Here is a 26,629-nt window from a genome sequence, read left to right as displayed (position 1 = left end):
CACGGAGTTGCCGGCACCCCTGGAAATATACCGTGCTCAACATAGTTATAACAATCGACGCAATTTGCTAGCGGTATTATACCAACACACCTGCTAACTTATGTGCCTAGGTAGGTAGAGAGGCGCGACAAAAATTTCCGGGAAGTAAATAAAGCACCAATCGAATGGCCATAAAGCCACGGGTTGAGTAGCCAGAACCAATCAGCTCCCCAAAGAGCAATGTTATAAAGCCATTCCTTCCGAGGTAGTCCCTCCTTTGGAACCTTTGAAAGAAGACGCCTTGTCTCCTCTGAATGCCTCTCCGGAAACAAGAGATCGTTATCCCCAGGTATAATACCATTGTCTAGCAAAAGCTTCAGAATATCAAGGCGTTGAAAGTGAATGGCAAAGCCTATGGCGCTGACACAGAGCAGCGGACCATCATTTCTCACTAGATCATCTAGGTCACAGGCTGAATTAGGGTTTGCACCATTTTCAAGGAGTAGTTTCGTGGCTTCGTAGTTCCATGGTCAATTAGAAGTTGAAGCAGAGCTCTGTCCCCTCTGGATGCTGCATAACAGACACCTTCGTCAGAGTTCATTCGAATATGATGCTTCAGCAAGAGCACAACGAGTAGCGGCTGATGAGTACATTTGCCTGCTCAAGAGCATCTGGGCATTCTCTTTCTCCCGGCTGTTCTCCAAGTTCAAGAAGCAGTGGAATGATAGAGTTATAGCGACAAGAAATAGCAAGACCCAGAGCGGATAAGGCTTTTCTGTCATTTCCTGCAGTATCCAGAGGAGCTTTGTGCTCAAACATCAGCTTCACAAGCCACTCTTGATGGGAGAGAATGGCCCAGTGAAGAACTGTGCGTAATTGGGCCGATGAACATGCTTGTCGGGGTCTATCTTCGGACAGCACGAGCCTAAGGATCTCAATATGTCTAGTCTGGGCAGATATCAGAAGCGGGTTGACATTTAAAAGATCCTCGGCCGTATCTTCTTGTATGCCACTTCGCAGGGACTTTCAAACGAGCTGATCTCCAGTCCAGCATCAAGCAGTTTGGTTGCCAAATCAGTGTCTGCATTCTGCGCTGCCCATAGCAGAGCTGAGCCTTGACCATAATGTATATTATGTTGACAGAGGAAGAAGTGCAATGATAGGTAGAGGATCCTGTTGAATTGAGCTAGAGCATTGGTGTCGCTTTGGCATGTTAGGTATCGTGCGATGGAAAGAAGCAGCTCTATCGGCAATTGATCAGGTTTCCGAAACATGATGTCAATAGATTTGGGAAGTCCTTTTTAATTAAAAGAGAAAAAGAAATGAAATGGAAGGAACAACGGCAGCGCAGAGAATGCGCGAAGGCTAGACAAAGGAGAGTGGTTAAGAGGAAAAGAGGGACTGGTACTAGTAGAAAATGAAATTCGGCGGGGCCAACAAGTCACATGTGTCATCCGGAATGCATATAGTTATTACAGTAGCGCCTAAACCCCCCTCAATGTACAGTACATACCTAGTCTACATATAACCAAACTTGTGCGGGTGAAACCGAGGTAGACTGAAGGGGGTCAATAGACACTCAAAAGCACATATAACTACCCTCTGAATTCATTCAAAATCAAAGCCACCATCTTGTATGAGCCTGACTATAGCTTTCTGGGGTTTAATATTTATGGAATCTAGAATTCAATCAACTCGGATTTAACATAAAGTATCCCTAACACAGATAGTTCAAACAGGCGAGACAGTTAAATACCTGCTGAGGAGAATTGCCTCATCATTCCTCAAACAATGTTTGACATACCCGACCCTCTCTCCCAGGGCTCAAGTAACAAGTTTCTGTTACATGGCCCGTGATATACCAAGGCATTAGTTAGTATTCGAACTTCCTAAAAGCCCTTCTCCCGTTAACTTCACCCGAAAGCTTCAATCCATTTTCATCGCGGCACAAGATCCTTGACCAAGAGCACATGGAGTAGTATAGGGCTTTGTTTCCCGGCACAGTAGTTAGCAGATCATCCGAATTTTGGCTTTAGTTGCATACCAACCCAATGCAAAATATGTAACAGTATCTGATAGATATAAGAATTTGTGTAACTTTAGTTATTGTAGAAAGAGTCGCTCACCAGTATTTTCCAAATTTTGATCAGGATGTGAAGTAGCAAGCCCTGCGATTGCAAGTGACCCAGAGGCAAGCTTGCTTTCTGAGCCGCTGATGTATCTCTTATCCTCTAGAATAAATATATTATTAGCTCGATCTTTGAGGAAGGCCTAGTTGCAAAGACGAGAGTTACCTTTCCTTTCATTGCCAAGAACATTAAGAGAATGAGTCAGTTCGTGGAAAAGGGGACCAGCGATGGGCCCATAAAACAGGTGATCAAGGGCTTTGAGCTTTAATTGGGACGGATTGTTAGCAAAATGTGCCAGCTTGGAGTACTTGCCGCCCGGAATGGCTCTTTGAAACGTTCTCGGACAGATACAAATTTCATCTTTTGCTGAGACCATGTTTCTAAATGTCCACCCGTTGATCTTGAATTTACTTTTCTCGGTTTGCTCGTGGCACAAAGTGTTGGTAGCTGCGATTGTGATATCCTTATTTTTCTTTCCTGGATTTCTCTTGTGTCTTCATATACACCTGTGTTTCGCCTGGTATTAGATTCAATTGAAGACCCCCCTAAAGATCGATCTCGAAGGGGTAGCCTCACGTGTTCCCGAAGTGCTCTTGTCTTCGCGGTAAGACAGAAATTCATCATTGCAGTGGATAATATGGCCCAATGTTGGCTGTGGTAAGGCAGCACGCATTTTTTGGATATCGATTGGGAGTATCCTGCAGCCGATGACCGTGGTATGTGACTCTCGAATATTCCTACTCATCATACAGTTCGTCGTGCTCTAATCACTAGCAGGTGGTGCCCCAAGAGACACCGCAAATCTTGTGACCTTGCTTTTTGAGCTCAAAAAAGACTGACAATTACCTTACCATCTTCATATTGTAGGTTCTCACATGGGCAGGCGATGTATTTAAAAGACTGACTGTAACTTATAACTGTTAGGGTATTTGAAGGGGTTTGACCTCGCGGGTAGAGCTAAGTTTGTTGAATCCTTCAATTTTATGGCCTATGACATCCACGGAACCTGGGATGGCACCAGTAAATGGACGAGCTCCGTCGTCAACCCACATACAAACTTGACCGGTATGTCACTAATATCCGCATACGTCGTTGGGCTTGGCTACAGTGTTTGATGGCATGGTCCGCTTTTCTCACCGGGTGGCTCCTGCTTACTTCCTTGTGAGATTTGGTGGACTTGACCTTTTGTGGCGCAACGACATTGATCCCAAAAAGATTCTCCTTGGTCTAGGCTTCTACGGTCGTTCCTTTACATTGGACGATTCTGCTTGCACTAGTCCAGGCTGCGATTTCTACACGAAGAACGATAATACCGGAGGAGCCGCGCCTGGAACATGTACTGGGACCAGCGGCTTTTTATCGGACTATGAAATCAGTCGTAGTATCAAGAGCTTCTCACCCAATATCCACTACGACCAGGCTGCCGGTGTCAATTGGATGACTTGGAGTGGAAATCAATGGTAGGAAAAAGCGGTTTCTCAACTGTATGGGCTTCATTTCCTGGCTGAGTCTAGGCCTAGGGTCTCATTCGATGACGGTCGTACACTCAAGCAAAAAGCCGACTTTGCGAACAGTAGGTGTTTAGGCGGGTTGTTTAGTTGGGCTCTCGATCTCGGTGGCCAGGGCTCGCTCAAAAACCCAAATGAGTTAACAGCAGGCGATACTAGCATGGACGGTGCTAATGCCAAGGAAGGTAGTGATGGAACTGGTATCCTCTATGTAGGTCAAGAGGTTCTGGGTAACTCGCCCACTTTTACCGCCATTGCTCCTGTCAGCATCATATTTCCCAAGTCGGTTCTTAATTCTCCTACAACAATTAACCTGAGAGACGGTTATCCAACATCCCTTGAGGTTGCATGGAGCACTCCTAAAACAGTTACCATTGGCATTGTTACTACCGTCACTTCCACCATCACACGCCATATCATGTCTACTACGAACCCCTTGAAGCACATTACTACAGCCACCATAAACTACTATAACTGGAAAATTAGTGATGTTGTCACTTCTAGCATTGGAACTCTTATACCAAGCATCGAGATTGCGCTAGTCGTGGTTATAGATGATCCTAATCCACTCAGAGACAGGCGTGACTCATTTGCCCCTTGTGACTCGCACCGTTAGTATTCCCCCGTGGCCTTGGACTACTGATGGGACCAAGTTTCATAGTCACTTTCAAGGAAGGAAGTCCACCGGGACCTACTTGCACGGCCAATTGTGGTCATAAATGTTATGGCTTCTGCAATGGTCCTTGTCTCCATGACTGTGGCGCAGGGAGCTCCTCTAGCTTTATCGATCCCCTTGATAAGAATCCTCCTTCATTCAGCAAATGCTCTGGTCCTGGATGCATCAACGGCAGGTGTACTGGAGACAGCCTATGCATCGAAAGAGGTTGTACTGGCGCGGATTGCAAAAACCGGATCTGTGTAGGTGATAATTGCATCCCTACGGCCTACACGGGTAAGGACTGTGATGAAGGTCATTGTTCCGGCAAGGATTGTCAAGATCATGGCTGCATCAGCAAAGACTGTAATGGTAAGAATGACAAAGATGACGACGACGACAATGATGATAGTGGTGGTGGTGGTGGTGGTGGTGGAGGGGTCTCTGGCCTGCGTCTCGGACGCTCGTGTTTCTCATGGGGATGTCTAGGCCCGGCCTGCTCTAAAACTGACTTCACATGTACCGGTTCGCGATGCCGCATTGTGACCTGCTCTGGTCGTGATTGTTCCAACGGTGTCTGTACTGGCAAAGGGTGTCAATCCGAAGATTCGGAATGCGAGGGCAAAGAGGCAGATTCTTGCACCGCGTACATATCCAGCACTCTAATCAAGCCAGCCTCGACTTATTCAACGACTAATGTGGCCTCTCGCTGCCAAACCATCACCGCTTGTGCTGCTACTCCGACCACAACAACCCGTACTGTCGACAAGGATGGGTTGGTCGAAGGCACCATTTCTAACACTGGTATCAGCGTTGCCGACTCAACATTGCTTTCGAGCCAAGTGCTTGATGATATCAGCAGCTTCTTTGAAGCGGTATTTACTATCACAGAAGTGACTACTACGAGCAAACCGACGACCACGAAGAAAACAACTTCAGCTCCGCCTGTCCCCACCGAAACTGGGTGCAACTGTGATCTCCCCGGTGCAAAACGTTTGCCAACCTACACAAATTTTGCGACATGACCAAAAGCTTCCTGAATGATAATTCTATATACGGGTAGGTGGCTTGTTATATTGAAGGAGCAGGCCATAAGAAAGAAGCTAATTCTACTGCAGAAAGACGGCCAGGTCGATCGATACCAGGACTTGTTATACGGACGGCAAAAATCTTGGATTTGGGTATGGCGTTTTTGTCAAAGGTGATAACTGCGAGATGACTGGCAAACAAATGGCAGCGTAAGTGGCGCACCCTTTGCTCTATTTATATCCCCTCGGGTTCCCCGTTTGGCTTTGCTGATCTGACTCCGTCTTAGTGCCTACGACCATATCTTCCAGGAGACCGGTGGAGGTTGCAAGGTTTGCGGCCGTGCACTCTTTGAGGACGGTTGTTTGCTGCATGTTGACTATGTGACCACTTGCAAGACGACAAACAGTCTCCTAGAGGTATTTATTGGAAACGGATCCGATATTAGCAGCTCTTCCGAAGTTGCCTCGTCAAGTCTTTTACAGCTATAATCTTGACGTTGTCTTTATTTTTCAATGCGCACTCTCTCATTTTCAAGTCTTAATGAAGTTTAGCAATGCAACGGCCCAGAGGTAGGAAGTGTAGGCTCTTTTTCATTGGGATAGTATCATTTACTGTAGTAGTCTTTGGCGAAAACGAGATGACCACTTCGGAACGCAGAAGTGGCCTTGGCTTTGGTCACCTTTCGTTACCACCATTATTCTTTGCCTGATCAACTTATAAATCTCTGGATATTAATATATTGTTAAAAAGTTTGGTCTTTGAGAATCCTCAAAGCTTGTAAGAAATATCTAATAACACTGTATGCGCCGAAGTTTCGCCAAAGTCCATTGCTGTATAGAATTCAAGAAGAGCCAATCCCCCTTTGTCTTATTTCACTCCAGGTTATCTCTTAGTCCATACATCACTAAACTCTCTGTATAATGTTCTGTGACTCTAAAGTAACGATAAACTTCCAACTGAAGAGCCTCTCAAGTCCTTTTCTCTCAGGATTCTTGACCCCCATAGCCATCATTGATATACGCAATTCGGCCGCTCTCACGTCTCTTGAAGCCCACTCTTGCTTCTTCAATTTGCTACATTGTCATTGTCTCAAAATCGTACATATATTTATCTCGGACAAACACACCAGCTTAAACACCAATTTATCAGCCTCGGTGGTGGTGGCTAAAATTAGCGCAAAGTATGCGAAGGCATATATTGAACAATACCTCAACCTGGACCATTTTGCGGCCTAATTAGGGCAGCTTGCCCTATAATGTAACCCAGAATCTCGGATCTACTATGTCATGATCTAGCAAAAACATGTACAAAAATGGAATGAATTAACTAAAACACCTGCCCAAACCAACACGGTCCGTCCGGGAACACATCAAACCCTGAATTCCACCTATGGAACGATGGCCTCATCATCACAGGACTAGTATCTACTTGACTTGAGTTGCATCACAACAAAGGAGTTACCGAGTCCGCTTAAGTCCCCACAGCCGGCACTCTCGAAGGATCAGATCATCAGAGGATTCAGAGTCAGATGACCTCACACTCAAACGCAGATGCCCAATACCGACGGAGTACGGAGTAGTATATCATACAGGAGAAAGACCCCATAATCACGACCCTAAGCGGTGGACCGCATCTAAGCATGGTCCGTAGAGCAATGTAGATGACTAAATGTCATGTCTGTCAGTGGCTGTCAAACTGCCAGTGTCAAGTACATACAGAGTCCCACTAGGCCCACTGCCCAGTTTGAAACGCTGGAGACCACTCGGTGAGGGTTGGTTTCCTGAGAAACAAGGTAATTCTCCATCGATCGCTAATGGCAACGTCAGAGATCAGTCAATCATTTTGTTATTTTAATCCATAGGAGTGGGGTGAGGGAGTGAGTATGATCCATTTTCTTGCAGCATGTAGTACGGAGTACTCCGTACATACTATCCATATACATACATAGTTAGGTAGTTATACAACCCCACAGTATTCATGATACAGAGTCATGGGTCCTCTCATGTCGATTTCATGACCAGCTGGTATCCATCACGCAACATCATGGTCGAAATATGAATCCGTAACCCCAACATCCAGGTATCTAGTTGTGGACGGTTTATCCTACGGTATGTGCACCACCTATTATCATTGCTGTAACTAAAAACTAGTAACCAACTACTGTACGTACGAAGCACGATACATAAGTTCCGGAAATTCAATCCACGAGTCGAACAAGTCCGCGTCAATCTGAGCCTTACTGGTTACTAGTGTTAAGAATTGCCAGCATGTTCCCTCGTTGGCGCGTGGGACATGCATGGTGCTAGTGTAACGGGGCCATTTAGGTAGTTCAAATGGACACGGTTGGGTGGGAATGCGCCAATCAGTTTATTTAGCGATCGTATACTTTCGGTACTCCGTTTCTACTGCCTAGTGGGTAAGTGGCTCAGTGGGCAAGTGGTTGATTGATTGATTGACTTGATTGATGGTTGGATAGCCACTTGGCCAGAGTGTCTTTGGCGGAGGACCGACTTACCTTCGGTGTACACTAACTAATGCATGGGGCCCTTTGATAAACATGCATATCTGAAAAAGGCCCGATATGGGGGGTAGTCAGATACTAGTTGGTACCAAGTCCTACGGAGTCGATAGAGGGGTGGATGGAGGGGTGGATGTCGATGAGATGAGGGCTGAGAGGATGTCTCGGGTCAGCACGGCGCAAGTGGCGCGCCTGTAGATCTTGTCGGGGATTAAACTGTCGGTTTTTCTTTTTTTTTTTTTTTTTTTTTTCAAATGGAGTCATATCTTGTCAGATTGAATAGGAATGTTAAATTAAGGGGGAGGCACAAGGGAAAGGTTACTCGTCAGCGTTGCATGTCTTTGGCTGACTGTATTTTGAATCAGCGCAAAACTCACTCAAAACCACGGAGTTAAGAAGGGGAGAGGAGCAGAGGGCACCAAAAAGGCCGCAATCTGTACGACGGACGCCCAGAAGAGGGGTAACTACTCAATTACATAGGGGAGGCCCCTCAGAGCCCAAGACAGCCCTAGTCAGTAGTCAGTCACCGTCGCGGAACACGGAAGGCTGCAGGGCGAACCGCAGTCACGGCTGGCGGTGCCCTTAAGACCGTCGAATAGGAACAGAAAGAAAGTCGGTTTGACCGCAGTCACTGCGCACTTCCTCCGGCGTAACTCTGTCTTTATTTTTAGTCTGAGCTCCATCGCATCCTTTTGGACTTTCAGCCGTCGCGAGACAGCTGAAATGCTGCTGACGGCACCCTTTAATTTTAGGGCTCAGGGCAAGGGCACCAGTCACGCGCACAGTTCCCCTTTCCCCTGTGCTTCCATTCCTTTTCTTAGGGTATTCGGTGCTTTCGCGTAAATCCTGGCCACTAATCATAGAAATCACACAGAATTGGACTGAATATTACGGGGTTCGTTTATTTTCCACCCATTCCAACCGACGCGATCGGCATGCGGCTGGCGACAGCACCGGAATCCCAGGCCCCGCGAGGAATTAGGAAAAGAAAAAGAAACAAGAATTAAATCAACCTTGTCGAATGATCAAAAATGCCTCGCCGAATCAGACGACCGAAACGGCATGGAATTCGTACCTTCAGGGCGGAAGTATGCAGGTAGACGAGTTTTTGGTCGAATTCCATGACTCTGGAGTATACCTCCAGGCATCCATGAATGGGTACATGAATGGGTACATGAATGGTACGGACCGGTGGGCGCGTACAGACGGGTCAGCGTAAGTACCGTACGGTACCGGTGCCAGTTCCACCAGACTGGATTGCTTGGGGAAGCAAAACAACAACAATCAGATGCGTCAGTCTAGATCGTTTCCCGAGCAAGGGATAATGAAAACTCTGCCGGTGGGACCTCAACAGTGGAGCTTCGGCTTGACTTTGATTTTAGCTAGCGTTTCTTGGTTCGCACGGAGGAAGGAGTCTAGTAGACTGGGCTTGGAGGTCTTAGAGCCTGAGACCAATCCGCGTCGGTACTTTTTGACGGTTTTTCAACATTGTGGTCGCTTTTTGAACGGGTCCGGACTCGTTTCTGGTTGATTAGCTGGATTTGACTTTAGCGGTTGATATCATCCCTCGTCTGTTAGTTTGGTGGGCTCGCTGGAATGACTCCGAACGGTGGAATTAATAATAATGCGACGCCATGTACGACGTCGCTGAGTTTCTCTTGGAAATCAAAATGAAGGATTAGGCGAGAGATCCAGGAGATGAAAAAGCAATAATGCCAAATATTTTGACGGGTCAGGGGCTCTTAGACTTTGACCCTAGTGTGTGATAATGACACCGAACTCTGAGCCCTCGTTCTCCATTAGGAGATTAGGAACCAAGGGTGGCTTTGAAGATATCCTCTCATCTCTTTCGCTCTTGATTTAATTTTGAAATTCTACGGTCTGCGAGTGTGCGTTTTACATTACCGCTTCTGGGAAATAGTGCATCGCGGCGCTCCTCCGTCAGCGATATCTCTCATGTATGTAAAGTCCAATGGACCGCACGATTGGAACCGGTTTTACTCGCTGCATAAATCATGTTCGGTTTGCTATTTGGATTGTCTTCAGTCCCCATTTTTCTCAGGATCCGCCGTTAACTCACTAAATTGCGGTCTGTCCATCGCCCCATCGCCGTTGGCCAGAGGGTGTGGTTGCTGCCCAGCAAGATGGGCGGCGATAAAGCCCATCCGACCAACTGTTGCCCAACAACCATGCTTTTTAGTTGATGACATCCGCTAGAAGTTTGATGCCATTTGCCATTTGGTTCCACTGGGACAGTAGAAGAAAAAAAAGTGGACGATGAGCTTGTTTACTGGCTTCCGGGTTAGAACCATGGAATTCCTGCGGGCTCATCCGAATCCAGTCCATGGGACCGGCCCTTTCGGTGGTTTTGTATACCCTCAATCCTCACCCGACGCAGGCAGTTCCTGTCTCAGGCTTTCGCCACGGCCGACTTGAACCCTGACTCAACACCATGGCTCTGATTTGGATATTTGGATCATCCCTTACTTAGTCACAAACGTGGCCAAACAAAGGTCTGACTCATCGATCGACTGTGCCTTGCCTTTCATCTCGTTATCCAAGTATCGGCGCCGCTCGCCCACCTTGTCCGTTATGTATGTCCAGCTGGTTGGTACCTGTTTGAAGCCGATAAGACACCCCGGAGGGGACGTAGAATATCCCCGGCGAATCTCCTCCTTCGGATCCGGACACTGCAGCCGGCGAAGACCCTGGTGTAGGGACATTGGGCCAATAGACTAATGGAGCTGAGGACGAGCCTTATCGATCTGTGGAGAGTGGTTGCGCCATGGAATTTCCCCCTGACGTAGGGACATGTTGAGGCCCGCTACTGGGCTTGTAGACTTCAGAGGGATCGTAGATGCTATCGCTGTGTCAGAAGGTATAGTGGGCTGTTGGAGTCAGTTGATAATCTCAGGATGGGAGGATTACGGGGTATGCCCAACAGGCGCTTAGACAGGACTGCGAGGAGGCGGTTTTTTAATTTCTTTTTCTTTTCTATTTGGCTCTGCTGCCTACGGCGTCCTGCGTAGGTGCATATATATGGCGTAGGCAGTGGCACAGCTCTGTTCCCCCGTACAGTCGAATAAGGCCTCGTCATGATGACTCTTTGTTTCTCATCTGGACAGATCCAATAAGTATACCTAGGTAAACCATTCGTGACTGCGAAGTAGATTAATATTGGCTGCGCGTTGGGCTTTCAGGCGAAACGGCGTAATTACTAGACCGGACGCCGTACGAACCGAAAGATACGCCCCCACAGCCCGACGTCCCGTGGTCTTTTCCAATCTTACAAAACCACCTCCCGCCTTCTTCGCTCCCTTCCATTTCCCTCTCTTTTCCTCTCCCATTTTTTTCTCACTCTCTCTCTTCCCTCTCACCCGGTTGGGGTTCATAAACAACCAGTCGCATTATTTCCTGGATATCTTGAACCCCTGGGTTTCGGTAGATCGAGCTCCATCTACCCCCAGGAACCGGTTGGAAGAGACTCCAACCGTCCCGTGGATTCTGGGTCTTTCCCAAGGATCCCTCTTCGCTACCAAGTTGCCTCCCGCATAGCCGCTTTGCTTACCAACTCGCGATCGGTGGACCGAACGACGTTCAAATGCACTTCCAGTACATACGCTCCTGTCCCTCCTCTCCCCTTGAATCCGTCCCGCGGTGACGGTTCTCTCTTCTTATTCCTCATTTCTTTTGATTTATCATCACTCCGATTTCGTTGTCCTTTGCATCGGCGTCGATCGGCTTGTTCTGAACGATATCCTGTATAATATATCTGGGTTGTTGCCTTTCTTCTTTTTGTGATATCTCTTTGCCGTTTTATAGCATTGCCTTTTTTGCCTCATCCGGGAAATCTGCCCATAAAAAGTCCTCGATTTCATTACCTTGTGATCTCTTCCTCTTTTCCAGCGTCGTGACGGTCGATTCTTATGCTCGCCTTGCGATAATGTATCATTATACCAGTCCACCTCCCGGGTGGTCTTTCGACTACATGACCTCTCCTCCGACCTCTCCTCATTATGCCTACTATGCCACGCAGTTCGCCAGTCCCTACGCATCCCCGCGCGGCCCGTCGAAGCGTCACAACCGCAAAGCCAGCTACGCCGGTCCCAAAGACACGGGAGGGTGGCATCCGGGATATGGTCCAGGTTTCTACGAGGCGATGCCCGAATATGGCACTCCGCCACGCAAGCACGAGCCTGTAAGTGCTTCTTTTGGTGGCTATCATCGTCGTCGTAGCACCATGTCCGGTGCCCCGGCAGATCCCTGGGACAACGCTGGCCCTTCCCCGTCCCCGTCGCCCTCGTCGCGAAGGAAATCCGTCTACGTGGATGTGGTTGACGATGTAGTCGAGGATGCGCCGCGATACGTTTTCCGCGAGGAACCCACCAGCAAACCTCGACGATACCCGTCTACGCCTCAGCGCAAGCCAAAGCCACCCACTGATCAATATTTTTACTACACCCAGGTCCCTCCTTCCTATGATGATGCCGATTCTCCCAAGCGGTCTCGTGCGCGCCGTCAGTCTACTTCCACGCGGACCCCACCCAAGCCCAAGCCCGCCCCGCCGTCCAGCAAGCCCACCCCCAAGGCGACCGAAGAAGACGCCGCTCGAGCCGGCATCCCCCCGGGCTATTCGATCAAGAACTGGGACCCCACCGAGATGCCGATCGTCCTTCTGGGAAGTGTCTTCGACGCCAGCTCGCTCGGCAAGTGGATTTACGACTGGACGGTTTTTCACCATGGCGCTTCTACTCCGATGGCTGACGTGGCGGGTGACCTGTGGCTGTTGCTGATCAAGCTGGCGGGCAAGGTGAAGCGGGCCGATGAGTGTGTGGATCGCATTCGTCGCCCGGAAGCGCAGGAAGTCGTGGAGGACTTCCTGGAGAGTGGTGAGCGGCTTTGGAGTCGCTTTAAGAAGTTACTGAGAACCTGTGAACAGTTTATGTGGAAAGCAGCCAAGCGTGAAGGCGGCAAGGGCTCTGTGTCGATGGGCCGCAACGCCGGATGTGAATTTGTCGAATCGATTTTCGGACGCGACCGCGAACTGGAAAACACGGAGAAGTTGATGAACAGCATCCGTCTATGGAACATGCGCTTTGACGCCAACTGCGAGGACATACTCCGACGACCGACCGCGATATAGATATTTCCGATATCCTTCAGTGGAACTCTAGAGTGAGACCTGACCAAACATCCAGGACAACCTTTTACAACCGATCTACCGACGGACGTGCGACCGACCGTCGAACCTTACAACATTTCAATTCTTTTCGATGCATTTGTCGACTTTTCATTTGAGCGCGTTTGGTTTGGCCATTTGGCTGGATTTGCTCGTTTGCGTTTGGATCATCTCGGCGACATGGGCCGCTATCAGCGCGGACATTTGGTTTCGCTTTGAGTTTTTACATTTCCTTTGTTCTTTTCTTGTGTCTGCTACCTTTTTATCCTTCTTGGTATGGAGAATTTTGCTTTCTTGCCCGGCGCTTGCTCTTCTTTTAGGAGTTTGCATTTTTCTCTTCTTGCAAGCCTGAGCCCTTTCCCTTATGGCTTTCTGTCTTTCATGATACCATTCTGCGAACGCATCTTTTAATTGCTTGAGGTCTCGGGATCGGTTGGTTTCATTCTTTCATTTAATATTTAATGTTTCCGCACAGTGACGTGCGACCGAGACAGCGTATATAGACCACCTACTACCATCGTCCGATAGACAGTTCAATTTATTTACTTTAGATTTGCCATACACCAGATTATACTAATGTAGTTACCAGCCTGATCGATCTCATCCATCTAAATATACGGAATACTCGGCTATCCCCGGCACCCACCCCACCTCCATCCAATACGATATACCTAGGTAGTGTAGGGTACCCTACATTAGGTGTGTGATTGTGATAGCCTAAACATCCCCTCAGCCTAACCTACCTATCAACTTCTATCTAAAGTCAATCTTTACCCCATATGACCTAGCTCTCTGCACCTAGTGCAGTAGACGCGGTTGACTCCTCACTTACCGAACGATGCAGAGTACGGAGTAACGTAATCGGACACCGAACCGCCGCTTCTTATCAAAACGCTCAATTTTCAACCATTTGATCAAAAACGAGGCAATTCAACAGTATGGAAGGCCTCTCTCGAGATAGGAGGCTAGCGCTCGCTACTGAGGCCTTTCAAAAAGGCCAGTTCTCCTCTTAATAGGCTTGCGCGCCGCTTTTGACGTCAAAATAAGCACTCTAAAAGGTCGCTTGAAAGGAATCAAATCGCGCAACGAAATAGGGGCGAATTTCAGAAAGCTCTCTAGTAATGACGAATTAGTATTGAAGCGAAAGATCCTCGATATGGACTCTCGTGGATACCCTCTTACTATTGAAAAAGTCCGCTATCTCGCAGAGATCCTCCTTGCCGCGAAATTGAAGCCTTCCGCTCCGAATAACGCCTTTATAAGCTATCGCTAGGTCAACCGATTCATCAACCGCCATTAAGCTGAATTACAGTCAAAATACACGAGGCGATACGATTACCACCGAGCGAAATGTGAGGGCCCCAAGATTATAAAACGCTGGTTCGATTTGGTGCAGAATACCATACAAAAATATGGGATTCTTGAACAGGATACTTATAATATGGATGAGACGGGTTTTCAAATGGGGGTTGCCTCTACTGCAAAGGTTGTATGCGGCGCAGAATCACGAGAAAGCAATGCAAGATCAGTGCAACCAGGCAATCAAGAATGGGTCACGGCGATTATCACGATCAGCGCCGCAGGCGTCGTTTTACCTCCACAAATCATCTTCGCAGGTAAAATGCAGCAACAGAAGTGGTATGAAGATATTCCCGAAGACTATCGGGTCAGAGTGAGCGAGAATGGATGGACGAATGATAAACTCGGGTTTGAATGGCTTCAATTTTTCGATAATTTCACTTCTTCAAAAACGGCCGGTCAATATCGCCTTTTACTGCTTGACGGCCACGGGTCCCATTCAACGCTTGAATTCGATCAACTTTGCAAAGAGAAAGACATCATTCCTTTATACATGCCGCCTTATTCTTCTCACAAATTGCAACCGCTTGATGTGGGCTGTTTTTCGCCGCTAAAAAGCTACTACGGCCGGCGAATTAGCGACGCTATACAGAACGGTATAGAACATATCGATAAAAGCGATTTTATTAATCACTTCAAGCGTATATACAGTAAGGCCTTCTCTGCGAGCAATATAACAAGCAGTTTCGCCTCTACAGGCCTCATCCCGTACGATCCAGATAAAGTGCTTTCAAAACTGAAGCCTTTACGATCTTCAACGCCTCCTCCACCTTCAACTTCATCGGCCAACCAGTCCATGTATCTCGGTAAAACGCCCGTGAATTTATATCAACTAAATCATCAAAAAGCGGAGATTCAATCGTTGCAAGAATCGGGATTATCATCGCTTATTGTGGACCAAGCGCTTGAGAAGGTGTATAAAGGCACGGAGATGGCCATGCAGAACGCCGCCCTACTTCAACAAGAAATACGCCAGCTTCGCGCGGTAGAACAGTATAAAAAAGGCAATAAAAAGGCCTCACGACGATATCTTCAAGAAGGAGGCACTTTGGCCAGTCAAGAGGGGCGGGAAATTGCGAATGAAAAGGCCGCTGAAGAGGCGAGAAAACGAGCTGCTCAAGGGCCTACAACACGTTGGCCATCGCGCTGTAGTAACTGCAATCAGGAGGGTCACAATCGTTTTAAATGTCCTGCCTAATTAGAGAATAGAGTCTGATTCATTTTTATTGCATTTTTCGCATTTTCGCGCGTTGAAATCGCTTCATTTTTGATCAAGTTGTTGAAATCGAGCGTTTTGATGATGAGGGGCGGCAGGTGACCGGCGGTTCGGTGTCCGATTACGTTACAGTGTAAACACTAGACAGTAAGGTAGGTAGGTAGACTCGGATTACTGTCCTGTATGTATGTACATACACTGGTCATACATATGCCATGCTGGCGTTGGCGGTGCAGGTGCATCTTGCTGCAGTAGTGTGTGCACGTGCACGTGCACGTGTGTTTGGTGTACAGCGTCAGCATGGTATTGTCTTTGTTTGATGGATGGTGGGTGGGAGGTGGGTTATGTACTTGTAATTTAACTTATTGGGTATGGTGTATATGGATCTGCTTCTTTCTTGGTGGAGGAGTACCCGGTACCAAACAATATCCATGTAGATAGTAGCTTGGGTGTTGATGACGTGGTTGAGTAACAGAGGTAGTATGCCCATAGATAGATGTATGCACGTACCAGGTACCTGGCTTTTGGTAGATAGCTATAGGAGCTACTATTATGCGCAAGACACAGACTTCATATCTAGTAAGGTAGGCGTACATAAAGTATTGGATGTGTTTGGTTAATTAGGTGAGGCGGGTGGGCGTCTGCGGGGTTATCCCTTACCCTACCCTACATATGTACATCGTATGCATGTACATACCGTATGTGTGTGATGGGATGTGATGTGTTCTTGTAGGGTAGGCTAGGCTGCCCTGGGTAAGAATAAGGTAGGGTAGAAGTGGGCTGACCACGTGGGTGATTATGTTATGGGACATATATTAACTATGCTATGCTGCGTTAGGAGGGCTAAGGGTACCTACCTTTAACTACTCGGTAGTTGGGTCGTTATTACTTATTATTAGGTATCGGTATTATAGCTTATTGTAAGTTTGCTCATAAGAATTCAGATGAAGTCGAGGTGCTTTTATTAATGCGATAATCTGCCCTTAGAAGGATGTTTTGAGAGGGGAATGTCTATTGAATAATTTTACAAAGTTTTATAATGTCGCTGTATAGCCAGCTCCGATCAACTCCAGTCACTCTGGCTGCGAGTTCGATACCATCCTGCCCCGAAACCTCCCCTTCCTCGCCGTCCTCGACCAGTCCAAATTCAGTGACCAGTTCTTTTCGCAGAGGAACCTCTTTCATAAAGCAGGCAATGGGCACTGCAATGACAGTAAAAGCAATGAGAACCTGCCAAGACTCCTTGATGCTTGTAGTGTAGATGTTGATGAGCTTGGACTTCGTCGTAGGGTTGTTATCGAATGATCTGATGAAGGCGGCCGTTGCATGCTCATACGCTCCGCCGCGCCGAAGCTGCTCCCGAATCGCCAAATCGCTGACTTTATGCAGCAAGGAGTCGACACGCGAGTTGAATATAGCTGCGGGAATGGCTGCGCCCCCAAATAGAACCGAAACTCCGAACGAAGGCCCAGCTCGCTGTAGCGATCGCAACGTCGGAATGGGCAACGGCGCCTGGACCGCGGGGAGCGTCGCAGTCAAAGCCAATCCGCCTCCAGTACCGCAGATCAATTGGAAGATAACCCATTTCACCGTGGACGAGTTTCCGTCTAGGAGCGTCAAGCAGCCTACTCCAATGGACAGCAATGCGTAACCGGCTACCATTGTCGGCTTGTATCTGCCAAATTTGGCTATTACCAGGCCTCCGGCAATATCGGCGGGCATTAAGGGAATGACAATAGCCAACAGGTTCACGCCGGACTTGAGAGGGCTGGCCTCCAGAAGAACCTAGAAGTAGACAGGCAGGAAGAAACTGAGCCAGCTCATCTCGATGCCATGAAGGAATGTCAGGATATACGATGAGAGGGAGGTGCTGTTGCTGTAGAGCCGTAGCGGCATAGTCGGCTCGGGGGCGTAAAAATTCTGATGGAAGAAGAAAACGACGAGATCGACAATGCCAACGAGCAATGGGATGAGCACGCCACGAATCCCAGGGGTGCAATGTACCACCCCATGTCAGGGCGATGAGGACTGCTACCACAGCTCCTGTCAAGAGTAGGTTCCCTGAGAAGTCGACTTTTCTGAGGCGAGTGGTCAATGTGCTTTCGGGTCTGTAGTGGATTCGCCGGAAGAGCCACACCAAGATCAAGGCGGCGGCGCCAATGGGAAAGTGATGTAGAAGATCCATCTCCAGGATGTTTCAGTGACAATGACACCTCCAATTATAGGACCGATGAATGTTCCCATGGCGAAAGTGCCCATGACAATCGACATATAGAGCTGGCGATCGCGCAGCGGCACAAGTTCGGCTACAATGATGTCGACCATGACGAATAGGCCACCTCCTCCCATGCCTTGGATCATGCGAGCAGCAATCAGCATGGGCGTGTTCTTCGCGCCACCGCACAGGCCGCTACCGAGGGTGAAGAGGGCGATGGACAGCAACATGGGGAGACGACGGCCAAAAATGTCCGAGGCTTGACCGAAGAGTGGCTGCATCGCTGCCGTTGTGAGGAAGTATCCATTGATGGCCCAGATGTACAGGGCCCCGGCTTTGAGGTCTGCCGCGATTATGGGTAAAGCCATGGCTACAACTGAAGTATCGAGTCCTGCGAGCAAGATGGAGAAGCAAAGTCCTGGGAACACGGCCCAGAATCGCCAACCGTGGGTTCCATGTCGAGGGGTTGGAGAAGAGGATGCCATGGTGGATAACCCCAGGGTCTCTGCGTAAAGATATCACGCTCTATTAAAAGGGCTCACTCGAATAGCGCGGCGTTGATCGATTTATCAGGCAAGACAGAACTAGAAATGTATGAGCAGGGGCGGCAACGAAGCTTTTTAAATAGTGCTGCAATCCGTTCATCACGTCGGGCAATCGGGCTTCTCGGATTTCTTTGCGTTGGTATTTTTCTGTCACCCCTCCTGCACTACTCATGCTGCAGGATTAGACCTGTATCTACATGACTGGGTTAAGAGCCGCACAGGTACCCAGATGATCCAGTTTACCCATACTACAATAGGCAGAGGCAATGGATGCCCTGGCCTTTGTATTTACTGTACCTTGTCCTAGTGATACATATCACTTAAATATCAAGGTTCTATTTGCATGAGTAATCTCCGACGCAAACTACAACTGTCTTACAGCTAAAACCGGATCATTTTTGGCCCCAAACATACCGCGGACACCAACACCATTGAAACCAATTACAAGGGAGGTATAACTCACTACCATATAGAGCTAGCCCACCAAGGACTAATTAACCTACCTAATGAAGAGAAAACTCAGGCTTGTTGTCTCGATTGCAGAATGATTTCCTAGGTTGCAAAAGTTGAGTTGGTAACTAGTTAATATTTACCAACAGTCTAAACCAATAATCTAAAACAAAAGAGAAAATCACTGTTAGATCTCGAATAACCTTTATAGAACTATTTTTTTATTTGGTTACTACTTACTAGCCATTGTGAGACTAATAAATTTGAGATCTGATAAGATTATACAATCTTACAATTGTATAAGATCTCAAAACTTATATACTTGATCTCTTTTCAAATATTCCCTCTTTGACATAGGCGTAGCTAAATCATATCAATCAGTTACTCCTAGCCCCGTCCCCTACTCCATAATAAGTTGGTGAAAGTAGATATTTGAGATGTTTTGATCGAGGCGATGGGATGGATATAGATACCTTCTGTGTATATGCATGTCTGAATGGGTGAGATGGTAGGCAGTTATATTGAAGGTGTCGGTGGATGTAACTATAGTAGTTTATAGTCAGCTTGTTTCTGATTTTGAGTTACTGTGCCTATCTAGTCGGAGACTCGGAGTTGCCTAGATTGAAATTTAAAAATGTTATGGAGTTAATTTTGGGCAAGGTCTTCTACCCGCCATTGTGATACATCAAACCTTTTGTAGTTTGCAGGATCTCTTAATTTATATTGGGTAATATGAAGTAGAAGGGTGTTCAAGCCGTGTTCGTGCAAGGGAATTGGTAAGGACACCCCAACTTTTTAGTAGTTAGTTAACGGCACCCCAGTTGATTAGTTGGGGTGTCCTTACCAATTCCCATCGAATCCGTGGAAATCACGTAGCAGAAACCAGTTGGGTTCGACGCGCTAAAAGCTGACATCGACGCACTAGTCTGCCTCAGGCAACAAGCCGGGTGGAATTTGGCCCGTGCCCCAAATTCCACGTGGAATTTACATGTGTATCCATTTTACTGTTTTATTGTTTTCAATACCTTTACCATCGAATCTACACACATTATAAACAGCTACCAAGTGGTTGTCAAGTACTTTGGGAGCAGATCTTCGAGATTGGGAGAAAAGGAAGCTGAATTCCCATAGTGAAATTCAAGGAATTTACTGTTATTTAAATATTTTACTTACTAGCGGTAAAAGCAAATTCCACGTGATCAGCTGACCCGCGGGTGGCGGGACCCGCTTTCAATGTCGATGCCACCTGCCCTCTCATCACGTTAACGTTAATTCAGCGCTTTAGTCATCCCTGCCAAGCCCCCCGAAACTGCCACATTGAGCTAGTAGAAAACATCACATGACCGGAAGATTGGCACGTGCTGCTGTCTTTCCCCGCTCATTTTCCATTCAGGCTCATCCATATTTCAACATCACCTCCATCGACTCCTGCGGTGTTCACAATGTGGGAACCAGTGGCTCTCCCCTTCCAGAGCTCCCACCCTTTGCCTACTCTACCTACAATAGATGAAATCCGTGCTTGCACCAATGTTCTGTGGGAGACCAGGGCCTCCAAAGTTGTGGCGGTGAACAACGATATTGTTGTGAAATATGGATATCGTGTAGAAACCTGGGAAGGCCAGGCTTTAATTTACCTTGAACGACACGTCCCAGAAGTTCCGGCCCCTCGCCTGTATGCGATGTACTACGATTCCGAGCAGCTTATCTTGATCATGCAACGCGTTCCCGGGGTGCAGCTGAATTCCATTTGGCCATCATTGGCGCCCTCTGAGAAGGATGATATTATCGCCAAACTCCAGCGAGCATTCGACGCAATGAGAAAGGCCGAATGTCCATGGCCCGACTTCTTCGGAGGCTTAGATGGGGGCGCCGTACATCACTACCTATTCTATAGCCAACGTGGCGATGAGGGATTTCTCGGGCCTTTCTCCGGCGAACCTGCCCTCGTTGCGGGCCTTGTCGGGAATTATAGAGCCTTGGTCGAAAACAATAAACACCCAGACTACAAGGCTCGCTTTTACGAAAAATACCTCCCTCGCGTTCTTCAAGGTCACCGGCCCACACTGACGCATGGGGACATTCAGCAGAAAAACATCATGGTCGCGGAGAATAAAAATCGCCAAAACGATCAAGGTGGGCGATCATTTGACGTCGTACTCGTCGATTGGGAGAATTCCGGTTGGTTTCCTGACTTCTGGGAGTGCTTTTGTGCATCTTGTCCCCTACATTTCCAATGGGATGAAGACTGGTCCTGGCGAGTCCAGGAGTTTGTTCAATTCTGGCCCGCCGAGATGTCCATGATGCACCTGGTTGACAGGGATTTAGGCTGGTGAAGTACTCTGGTATGTTTAGAACGAAATAGATGAATTTTCTTGAGCACGCAGGAAAAAAAACCAAAACAAAACAAAACAAAACAAACGACATTCTAAATCAATTTGCAAAACCTTCTCCCAATGGTGACTGTAACATTGACAAATCGATGCTTCAAATTGAGTTATGTAAAATTCCTTCGCGACGCAACTTCGGAATCGCAATCTGATGTGTCCATTCATTACACTTCATGATTGGCCGTCGTTGTTCGCCTGGCCCGTAAAGTTCCCCATTCTGCTTCGTCCAAGTAAGCTTATTCCAGTGAGCTGGATCTTTGGTCCAAAAGTCAATTCCCTGCTGCTTGGTCGGTTTGGGCAAGGCTTCCAAGATACCACGTATTCTCGGAAAATCGGCTTTGCGAACCCATCCAATATCCGTGGTTCTGTGAAAAAATTTGGATGCTCCAGGATCATAGTCGGTTTTAACTTCGAACCGCATGCCGCTGCTGGCGATGATGTCGCCGGTGACGTGAAATAGCGATCCTTTGAGAGCCTTCGGGTTTGTTTCAACGAAGATACCTGTGTGGTATCGCTTGGGAGGGTCCAGAGGATCGGGGGCGACTGTGTCGAACTCTGGCGTGGAGACTTTGTACCATTCTTCCCCTCCGTGAGCGCGGGGAGGTGTTGTTCTAGGTGTCGCCCTAGGTGCCGCTCTGGGTGTCGCTCTGGGTGCTAGGGCCGAATCACCGTTCATGTCGGTCCTTCCCCGAGAGCTGGGGGGAGGTGCTGCTCTCGGCGCTACTGCAGGTGCTGGTCTGTATGCCCCTCTGTATGCAACCGCGGGTACTACCGCGGGTGCTGCCGCTGGCACTGTTCGAGGTGCTGCCGGCCTGGGTGCTGGCAGGGGCCTGCGCTGCACGTTGCGGGATCCTTTCTTGTCGAACATGTTTGATATTTAGACAAGGAAGTAAGAAGAGTATAGCGCTAATGAAAAATAGAGTATGTCAAAGTATGAAGACACTAGATAGTGAAGATATGGTTGTTTCACTCAGGATAAAGATAATGAGTAGTGATCTTTCACTCGCAATTGAACCGATATCATCTGCCTTTTATAACTCAAAATCTTCGTTCAAATTGTGAATGGAAGGTTATGCTTCGACTTAATCCCTGAACATGAGATATTTCAATTATCATCTCGCGCGCGCCAGCTGAGGAGTCAGCAAGCTGAAACAAAACAATTGGACAGCAATTCGTGAGGAATCTCAAGGAGTACCTAAAAATAATCACCGTGGCATTCCTCAAATGTGTAGAAATTATAGTGTCGTAACAGTTGATAAGGCTGAAACAAAGCAATTGGATGACAGTACAGCCCGCGGGCCGCCATAGCCAATCGTTTAGAAATATTTAGCGCCCGTGACTGTTCTACTCCTTTGCATAGCTCGCTATAGGGCATGAGACTTTCGAAGAAGTTTTACTAGGGATTGCGTTCCAATGACCAAACATTGCGGCGAAACAAGTCGTGATAAGCCCTTCACTCGCAATCGCTCGTGCCAGGTGCATGGCAGCGTCACCATGAAGGCTCAGAGGCACTTGGTTATTCGCTATCAGCTTCCCGTAGCCAAATGCAATGTTAGTATACGGTCATAGAGCGCATAAATGAGGGGGTGTCCTCTCGGCAGGCCTATCAGGGTTCAATATTGCGCATTTACGCATGATAACTCAAACAATGATCATTCGTGGCCGCTCACCATGCAGCCTTGGAAGAGTCACCGAGGTGACAACACGGAAATAAATCCTGAGACTCATGTTACTGGTGACGTTGCATGAGTTATCCATGGCAATGACTCAATTAAGGTATTGCTTCAGCCTATTCACTGAAACAAGACAGAGTCGGTCAAGGTACAGCTTATTGGTTCGCCTAATAAAAGAGCTTCGCTGGCATATGCTTCCTGTAGTATTTCTAATTCCGCAGCGGCTATTTTCTAGGGAAGATCGATACGCCCGTGGTGAACTCTTAACATTGTAATTTCCTGGTTGGGGCTTCGACATGCCTATACAATCGCTATCCATATTATAATTAGCTCCTATATAACAACTGTGCGGTTTAGAGACACATAAGGAGAACCCCGTATCTAGTGCATGGTCCGCTTATTTATGAGTTGACGGTCCAACACCGAACATTGGAAGTCAATAATCAGGACCCGGCGCAGCTTATCGCTCCACAGAAAATTATCTTCCTGTTCCCTCAGCTCTGCTGCACGTCTTCGCTCAGCCTCGAACCATTTCCGTACTTCCTCCGCTCCTAAAAAGAGCGCTTCGTGGTCTGGTGAGCTGCTGTTCGCCATAGCTCTATAGCAGGACCAGGAATGGTGTTCAACCGTTGATGTTAAGGTGGGGATGGTGCGCGCTGGAAGGGGGCAGATGTCAGCTTATAGCGGCGGTCGGTCAAGGCATCTTCCGTATTATTTTGTATACCCTCCGGCTAGGCACTAGATACCCTCGGTGTATAACTTCGCGGATAAGTATAGCCTAAGCCCTTAATAGCCCTTGCTGGTCCTAATAGAAGCCCTCGTGAATTATAGAAAATAGAACTTCGCCTGTATCACTTACAGTAAAAAGAATTATTGCTCTGAGTAGGTGATGCTTTGTTCAGAATATCCTGGACCCCGTGGGTGGACATCTTCTATATTTGGTTGAATACGCTATTCCATGTTCTGTAGACATCGTAGGTTGAAAAAGGCAGCCATTTGGAAGTCGTCTATATAATGACTCATGCTATTCAGAAATTAACACTAATTTGCTCGTCACTGCACAGATAATGTGTTTCGGCTGCCTTGCAGAACAACTCATACCTGCATTACCCCGCATTCTCGCTTTTCACTCACTTAATGTATCCTCGTATATCAAAAGTCTCCTAGCCTTATAGATGATACAACTCTAACAGCCAAGACTGAATACGAGCCTATCTAGTCTCTTCTAGTAGCATTCACCGAGCACGAGTGCCCTATTTGTAACTTGCATTGAACCATAATCTAGAATGTCTTTATGATACGAAATTCCGTCCGGTAACCTAGTAGGTACATAAAGTAGAAGAAACCTAAATCAATATCACATACTCAACACACCTCTCCCTTTCCGGTAGATAAGCACCACCATCACCATCAGCAAGGCCAAAACCAAAACCAAAATGTCCATCCCATTCTTCATCATCGACGTCTTCACAACCACCCCCTACAAAGGAAACCCCCTCGCCGTAGTTCCAACCTTCGACTCCCCCCTCTCCACAACCCAAATGAAGCTCCTCGCTCGCCAGTTCAACCTCTCCGAAACAACCTTCATCTGCCCCCCAGCAACCGCCCCCGCCACCTACCGACTCCGTTCCTTTCTCCCCAATGGCGGAGAGGTCTTCGGTGCCGGACACAATGCTATCGACGCGTAGTGGTACATCGCCTATTCTGGACTTCTGGAGAGCGGGAGCGAGAATGTCGTCGATGGTAAACAGAGCGTATATCATCAGGAGCTAGGGGGCGTGGTCTTTCCGGTTGAGATCACAGTGTCCCAGGAGAAGATCTGTATCTCCATGCACACCCCGCAATTCTTGTCTCGCCATCCTGACCCCGCTACCCTCAGCGGGGCGTTAGGTCTTGAATTATCTGAGATTGGATTTCACATCCCTGGTACCGATACCTCTGTGTCTGAAGCCCGTGTTGTAACGACCTCGCCGGCGCGTCATCTCCTTGTCCCGGTGCGCGACGTGCAAGTTCTCCTTCGTGTGCGTTTCTCAAGCGAGGCGGTGGCGACGGAGCTAGAGAAGACGGAGAGTTGGAATAGTGGTGTTTATGTGTTTGCGCCGGGGCCAGGCTTTTCTCCTGAATCTGTTGATCAAGAGCTGTCGGGTGGGATGAAAGTTCGGCCGCGTTTTGAGGCGCGGTTCTTTAGTCCGGGGATGGGCGCTGAGGATCCGGCGACTGGGTCAGCGGCGGGGCCATTGGGGGCGTATCTTTGGGAGAATCGGGTGGTTGATCGAGGAAGACTGGATTGGGGTCGTGTGGAGGTTGAGATTGTGCAGGGACGAGAGAAGAGAGGGAGTGTTTTATGGAGGTTCGGCTGGAGGTGGAAGGGGGCCGTGCGGTGGAGGTGGTGATTCATGGGACAGGGGGTTTGGTTGCGAAGGGAGAGGCTGTTGTCCCTGGGGAGGAGGTCGAGTTTTGACTGTGTTCTTGTTGGTTATTTAGGATTGAATGGAGGGTTTGAGGACTATATTGGGATGATCACTGGTGACTGCATGTAAGCAGACAATATGTTTCTATAAACAATAATGACGAGAGAACGAGATGCGTTTGTCTTCTCTATGAAGGGTAATTAGATCAATAGTTACAAACGGATGTTGAATTGATAGAAGAGAGTTTACTGTGTACCATGGCCCTCCACGTGGGTACACGTGGAACCCCTGAAATTGGTACAGAGCTATGCCAATTCTTCGGATTAGCCCTCCAAAAGTTGAAGTTGAAGTTCGTTCTAGTGCTTACTTCCAGCTGGAAGGTGCCTGGAACTGGTTCCCTTGTTTTCCAAAACGGTATAAGTGCCGAAAGAAACCAGGGTCGACATTTTGCGCTTTTTATAGTAGTGCATCCAACCAACCTACCTGAACAGATCTAGCTGATATCTTTTTTTATATTCTTGAACGCTCAAGAGCTTCCCATTGCGGTTCCTGTCGTGCTTCAGTGACTGCACAGGAAAGGGGTAAACCAACGTGCCCCCCCCCCCCCCCCCCCGGAAGCTTACCTTGATAGGACACGGATGATGCCATCGCCAGGATCAGGGTCGTCAATATTCTCCGAGGAACCAAGCGCGATGCAACCCGGCTTCAATGAACTGGCTTTGCATAAGAAAAAGAAAGGGTAAACCTTATTTTCGCCTTCTGGAACTAAAATTGCCCCATCGCGGCCACATTCATAATCAAGGCTTTTAGCGTGGCTTGCCTCAATTTCAACCATTCTGGTGGCAAGATAGTCTTCGTTTCTTTTGGATCTGGGTTGTTCCTGTTGGGTGTAACATTAATGTCTTTGCATGGTATCATCGAGCGAGACTTTCTGGTTGTAAAGTTGTAGGCGTTGTGGTTTGAGTTCCAAGGGGAGCGCAACTTTCCGGTTAATATCAGCGACCATAGCGCTGCGGCGATTCTGATAGTCTGCCATCCTTCGGGTAAATATTGGGAAGAAATTCCCCCAGGTGTCACTGGTTCGCGGTTCATGTAACCATACTTCTTTGGTTGAAAGGATTCGGCCTGAAAAATGGTTAAAGGAACCAATGGGTTATTGTGGCGACGTGGGGAGGATACCAAGACGACTTGGGATGCTTGCTTTCAGCTAAGAGGATTGGCTTCTCGGCTCAAAATTAACCAACTGTTGTATACGGAGTTTGTTGGGAGAGAGTAGACAGAATCCAGCCAATGTGTAGTTGGGGATTGTTTATCTTGCCCTGTAGTTCGACCGGAGATCGTAAGCGCATATGCGATTTAGGTTCGTTATGACGCCT

The 26,629-nt window shown here is 47.9% G+C and overlaps 8 protein-coding genes across 8 annotated transcripts; 5 read left to right on the top strand and 3 right to left on the bottom strand.

The window, feature by feature from the left end:
• Window positions 1-3,091: 3,091 nt before the first annotated feature.
• On the top strand, window positions 3,092-5,788 carry KD926_003601 (bacteriodes thetaiotaomicron symbiotic chitinase; the record flags this gene model as incomplete). Its single annotated transcript, XM_053097612.1, has 6 exons — window positions 3,092-3,173; window positions 3,217-3,568; window positions 3,629-4,227; window positions 4,278-5,264; window positions 5,473-5,509; window positions 5,587-5,788. 6 exons carry the CDS (start codon window positions 3,092-3,094, stop codon window positions 5,786-5,788), a joined length of 2,259 nt encoding a protein of 752 aa, XP_052958431.1.
• A 6,018-nt stretch (window positions 5,789-11,806) lies between these two features.
• Window positions 11,807-12,961, top strand: KD926_003600 (uncharacterized protein; the record flags this gene model as incomplete). Its single annotated transcript, XM_053097611.1, has 1 exon — window positions 11,807-12,961. The coding sequence occupies one exon, from the start codon at window positions 11,807-11,809 to the stop codon at window positions 12,959-12,961; it is 1,155 nt and encodes a 384-aa protein (XP_052958430.1).
• Window positions 12,962-14,438: 1,477 nt separating this feature from the next.
• On the top strand, window positions 14,439-15,554 carry KD926_003599 (uncharacterized protein; the record flags this gene model as incomplete). Its single annotated transcript, XM_053097610.1, has 1 exon — window positions 14,439-15,554. The coding sequence occupies one exon, from the start codon at window positions 14,439-14,441 to the stop codon at window positions 15,552-15,554; it is 1,116 nt and encodes a 371-aa protein (XP_052958429.1).
• A 1,029-nt stretch (window positions 15,555-16,583) lies between these two features.
• On the bottom strand, window positions 16,584-17,294 carry KD926_003598 (major facilitator superfamily protein; the record flags this gene model as incomplete). Its single annotated transcript, XM_053097609.1, has 1 exon — window positions 16,584-17,294. The coding sequence occupies one exon, from the start codon at window positions 17,292-17,294 to the stop codon at window positions 16,584-16,586; it is 711 nt and encodes a 236-aa protein (XP_052958428.1).
• A 420-nt stretch (window positions 17,295-17,714) lies between these two features.
• On the bottom strand, window positions 17,715-18,272 carry KD926_003597 (uncharacterized protein; the record flags this gene model as incomplete). The annotated part of the gene is made up of 1 exon (XM_053097608.1): window positions 17,715-18,272. The coding sequence occupies one exon, from the start codon at window positions 18,270-18,272 to the stop codon at window positions 17,715-17,717; it is 558 nt and encodes a 185-aa protein (XP_052958427.1).
• Window positions 18,273-20,224: 1,952 nt separating this feature from the next.
• On the top strand, window positions 20,225-21,115 carry KD926_003596 (uncharacterized protein; the record flags this gene model as incomplete). The annotated part of the gene is made up of 1 exon (XM_053097606.1): window positions 20,225-21,115. The coding sequence occupies one exon, from the start codon at window positions 20,225-20,227 to the stop codon at window positions 21,113-21,115; it is 891 nt and encodes a 296-aa protein (XP_052958426.1).
• Window positions 21,116-21,266: 151 nt separating this feature from the next.
• KD926_003595 (uncharacterized protein) lies at window positions 21,267-22,037 on the bottom strand (the record flags this gene model as incomplete). The annotated part of the gene is made up of 1 exon (XM_053097605.1): window positions 21,267-22,037. One exon carries the CDS (start codon window positions 22,035-22,037, stop codon window positions 21,267-21,269), a length of 771 nt encoding a protein of 256 aa, XP_052958425.1.
• Window positions 22,038-24,278: 2,241 nt separating this feature from the next.
• On the top strand, window positions 24,279-25,235 carry KD926_003594 (PhzF family phenazine biosynthesis protein; the record flags this gene model as incomplete). The annotated part of the gene is made up of 2 exons (XM_053097604.1): window positions 24,279-24,494; window positions 24,561-25,235. The coding sequence occupies 2 exons, from the start codon at window positions 24,279-24,281 to the stop codon at window positions 25,233-25,235; spliced, it is 891 nt and encodes a 296-aa protein (XP_052958424.1).
• Between the last annotated feature and the right edge of the window lie 1,394 nt (window positions 25,236-26,629).

Source organism: Aspergillus affinis (genome assembly GCF_023601865.1).
Source record: "Aspergillus affinis strain CMG 70 chromosome Unknown NODE_18_length_386147_cov_86_015627, whole genome shotgun sequence".
NCBI classification, from domain to species: domain Eukaryota; kingdom Fungi; phylum Ascomycota; class Eurotiomycetes; order Eurotiales; family Aspergillaceae; genus Aspergillus; species Aspergillus affinis.
This window is presented reverse-complemented; position numbering and strand designations above follow the sequence as displayed.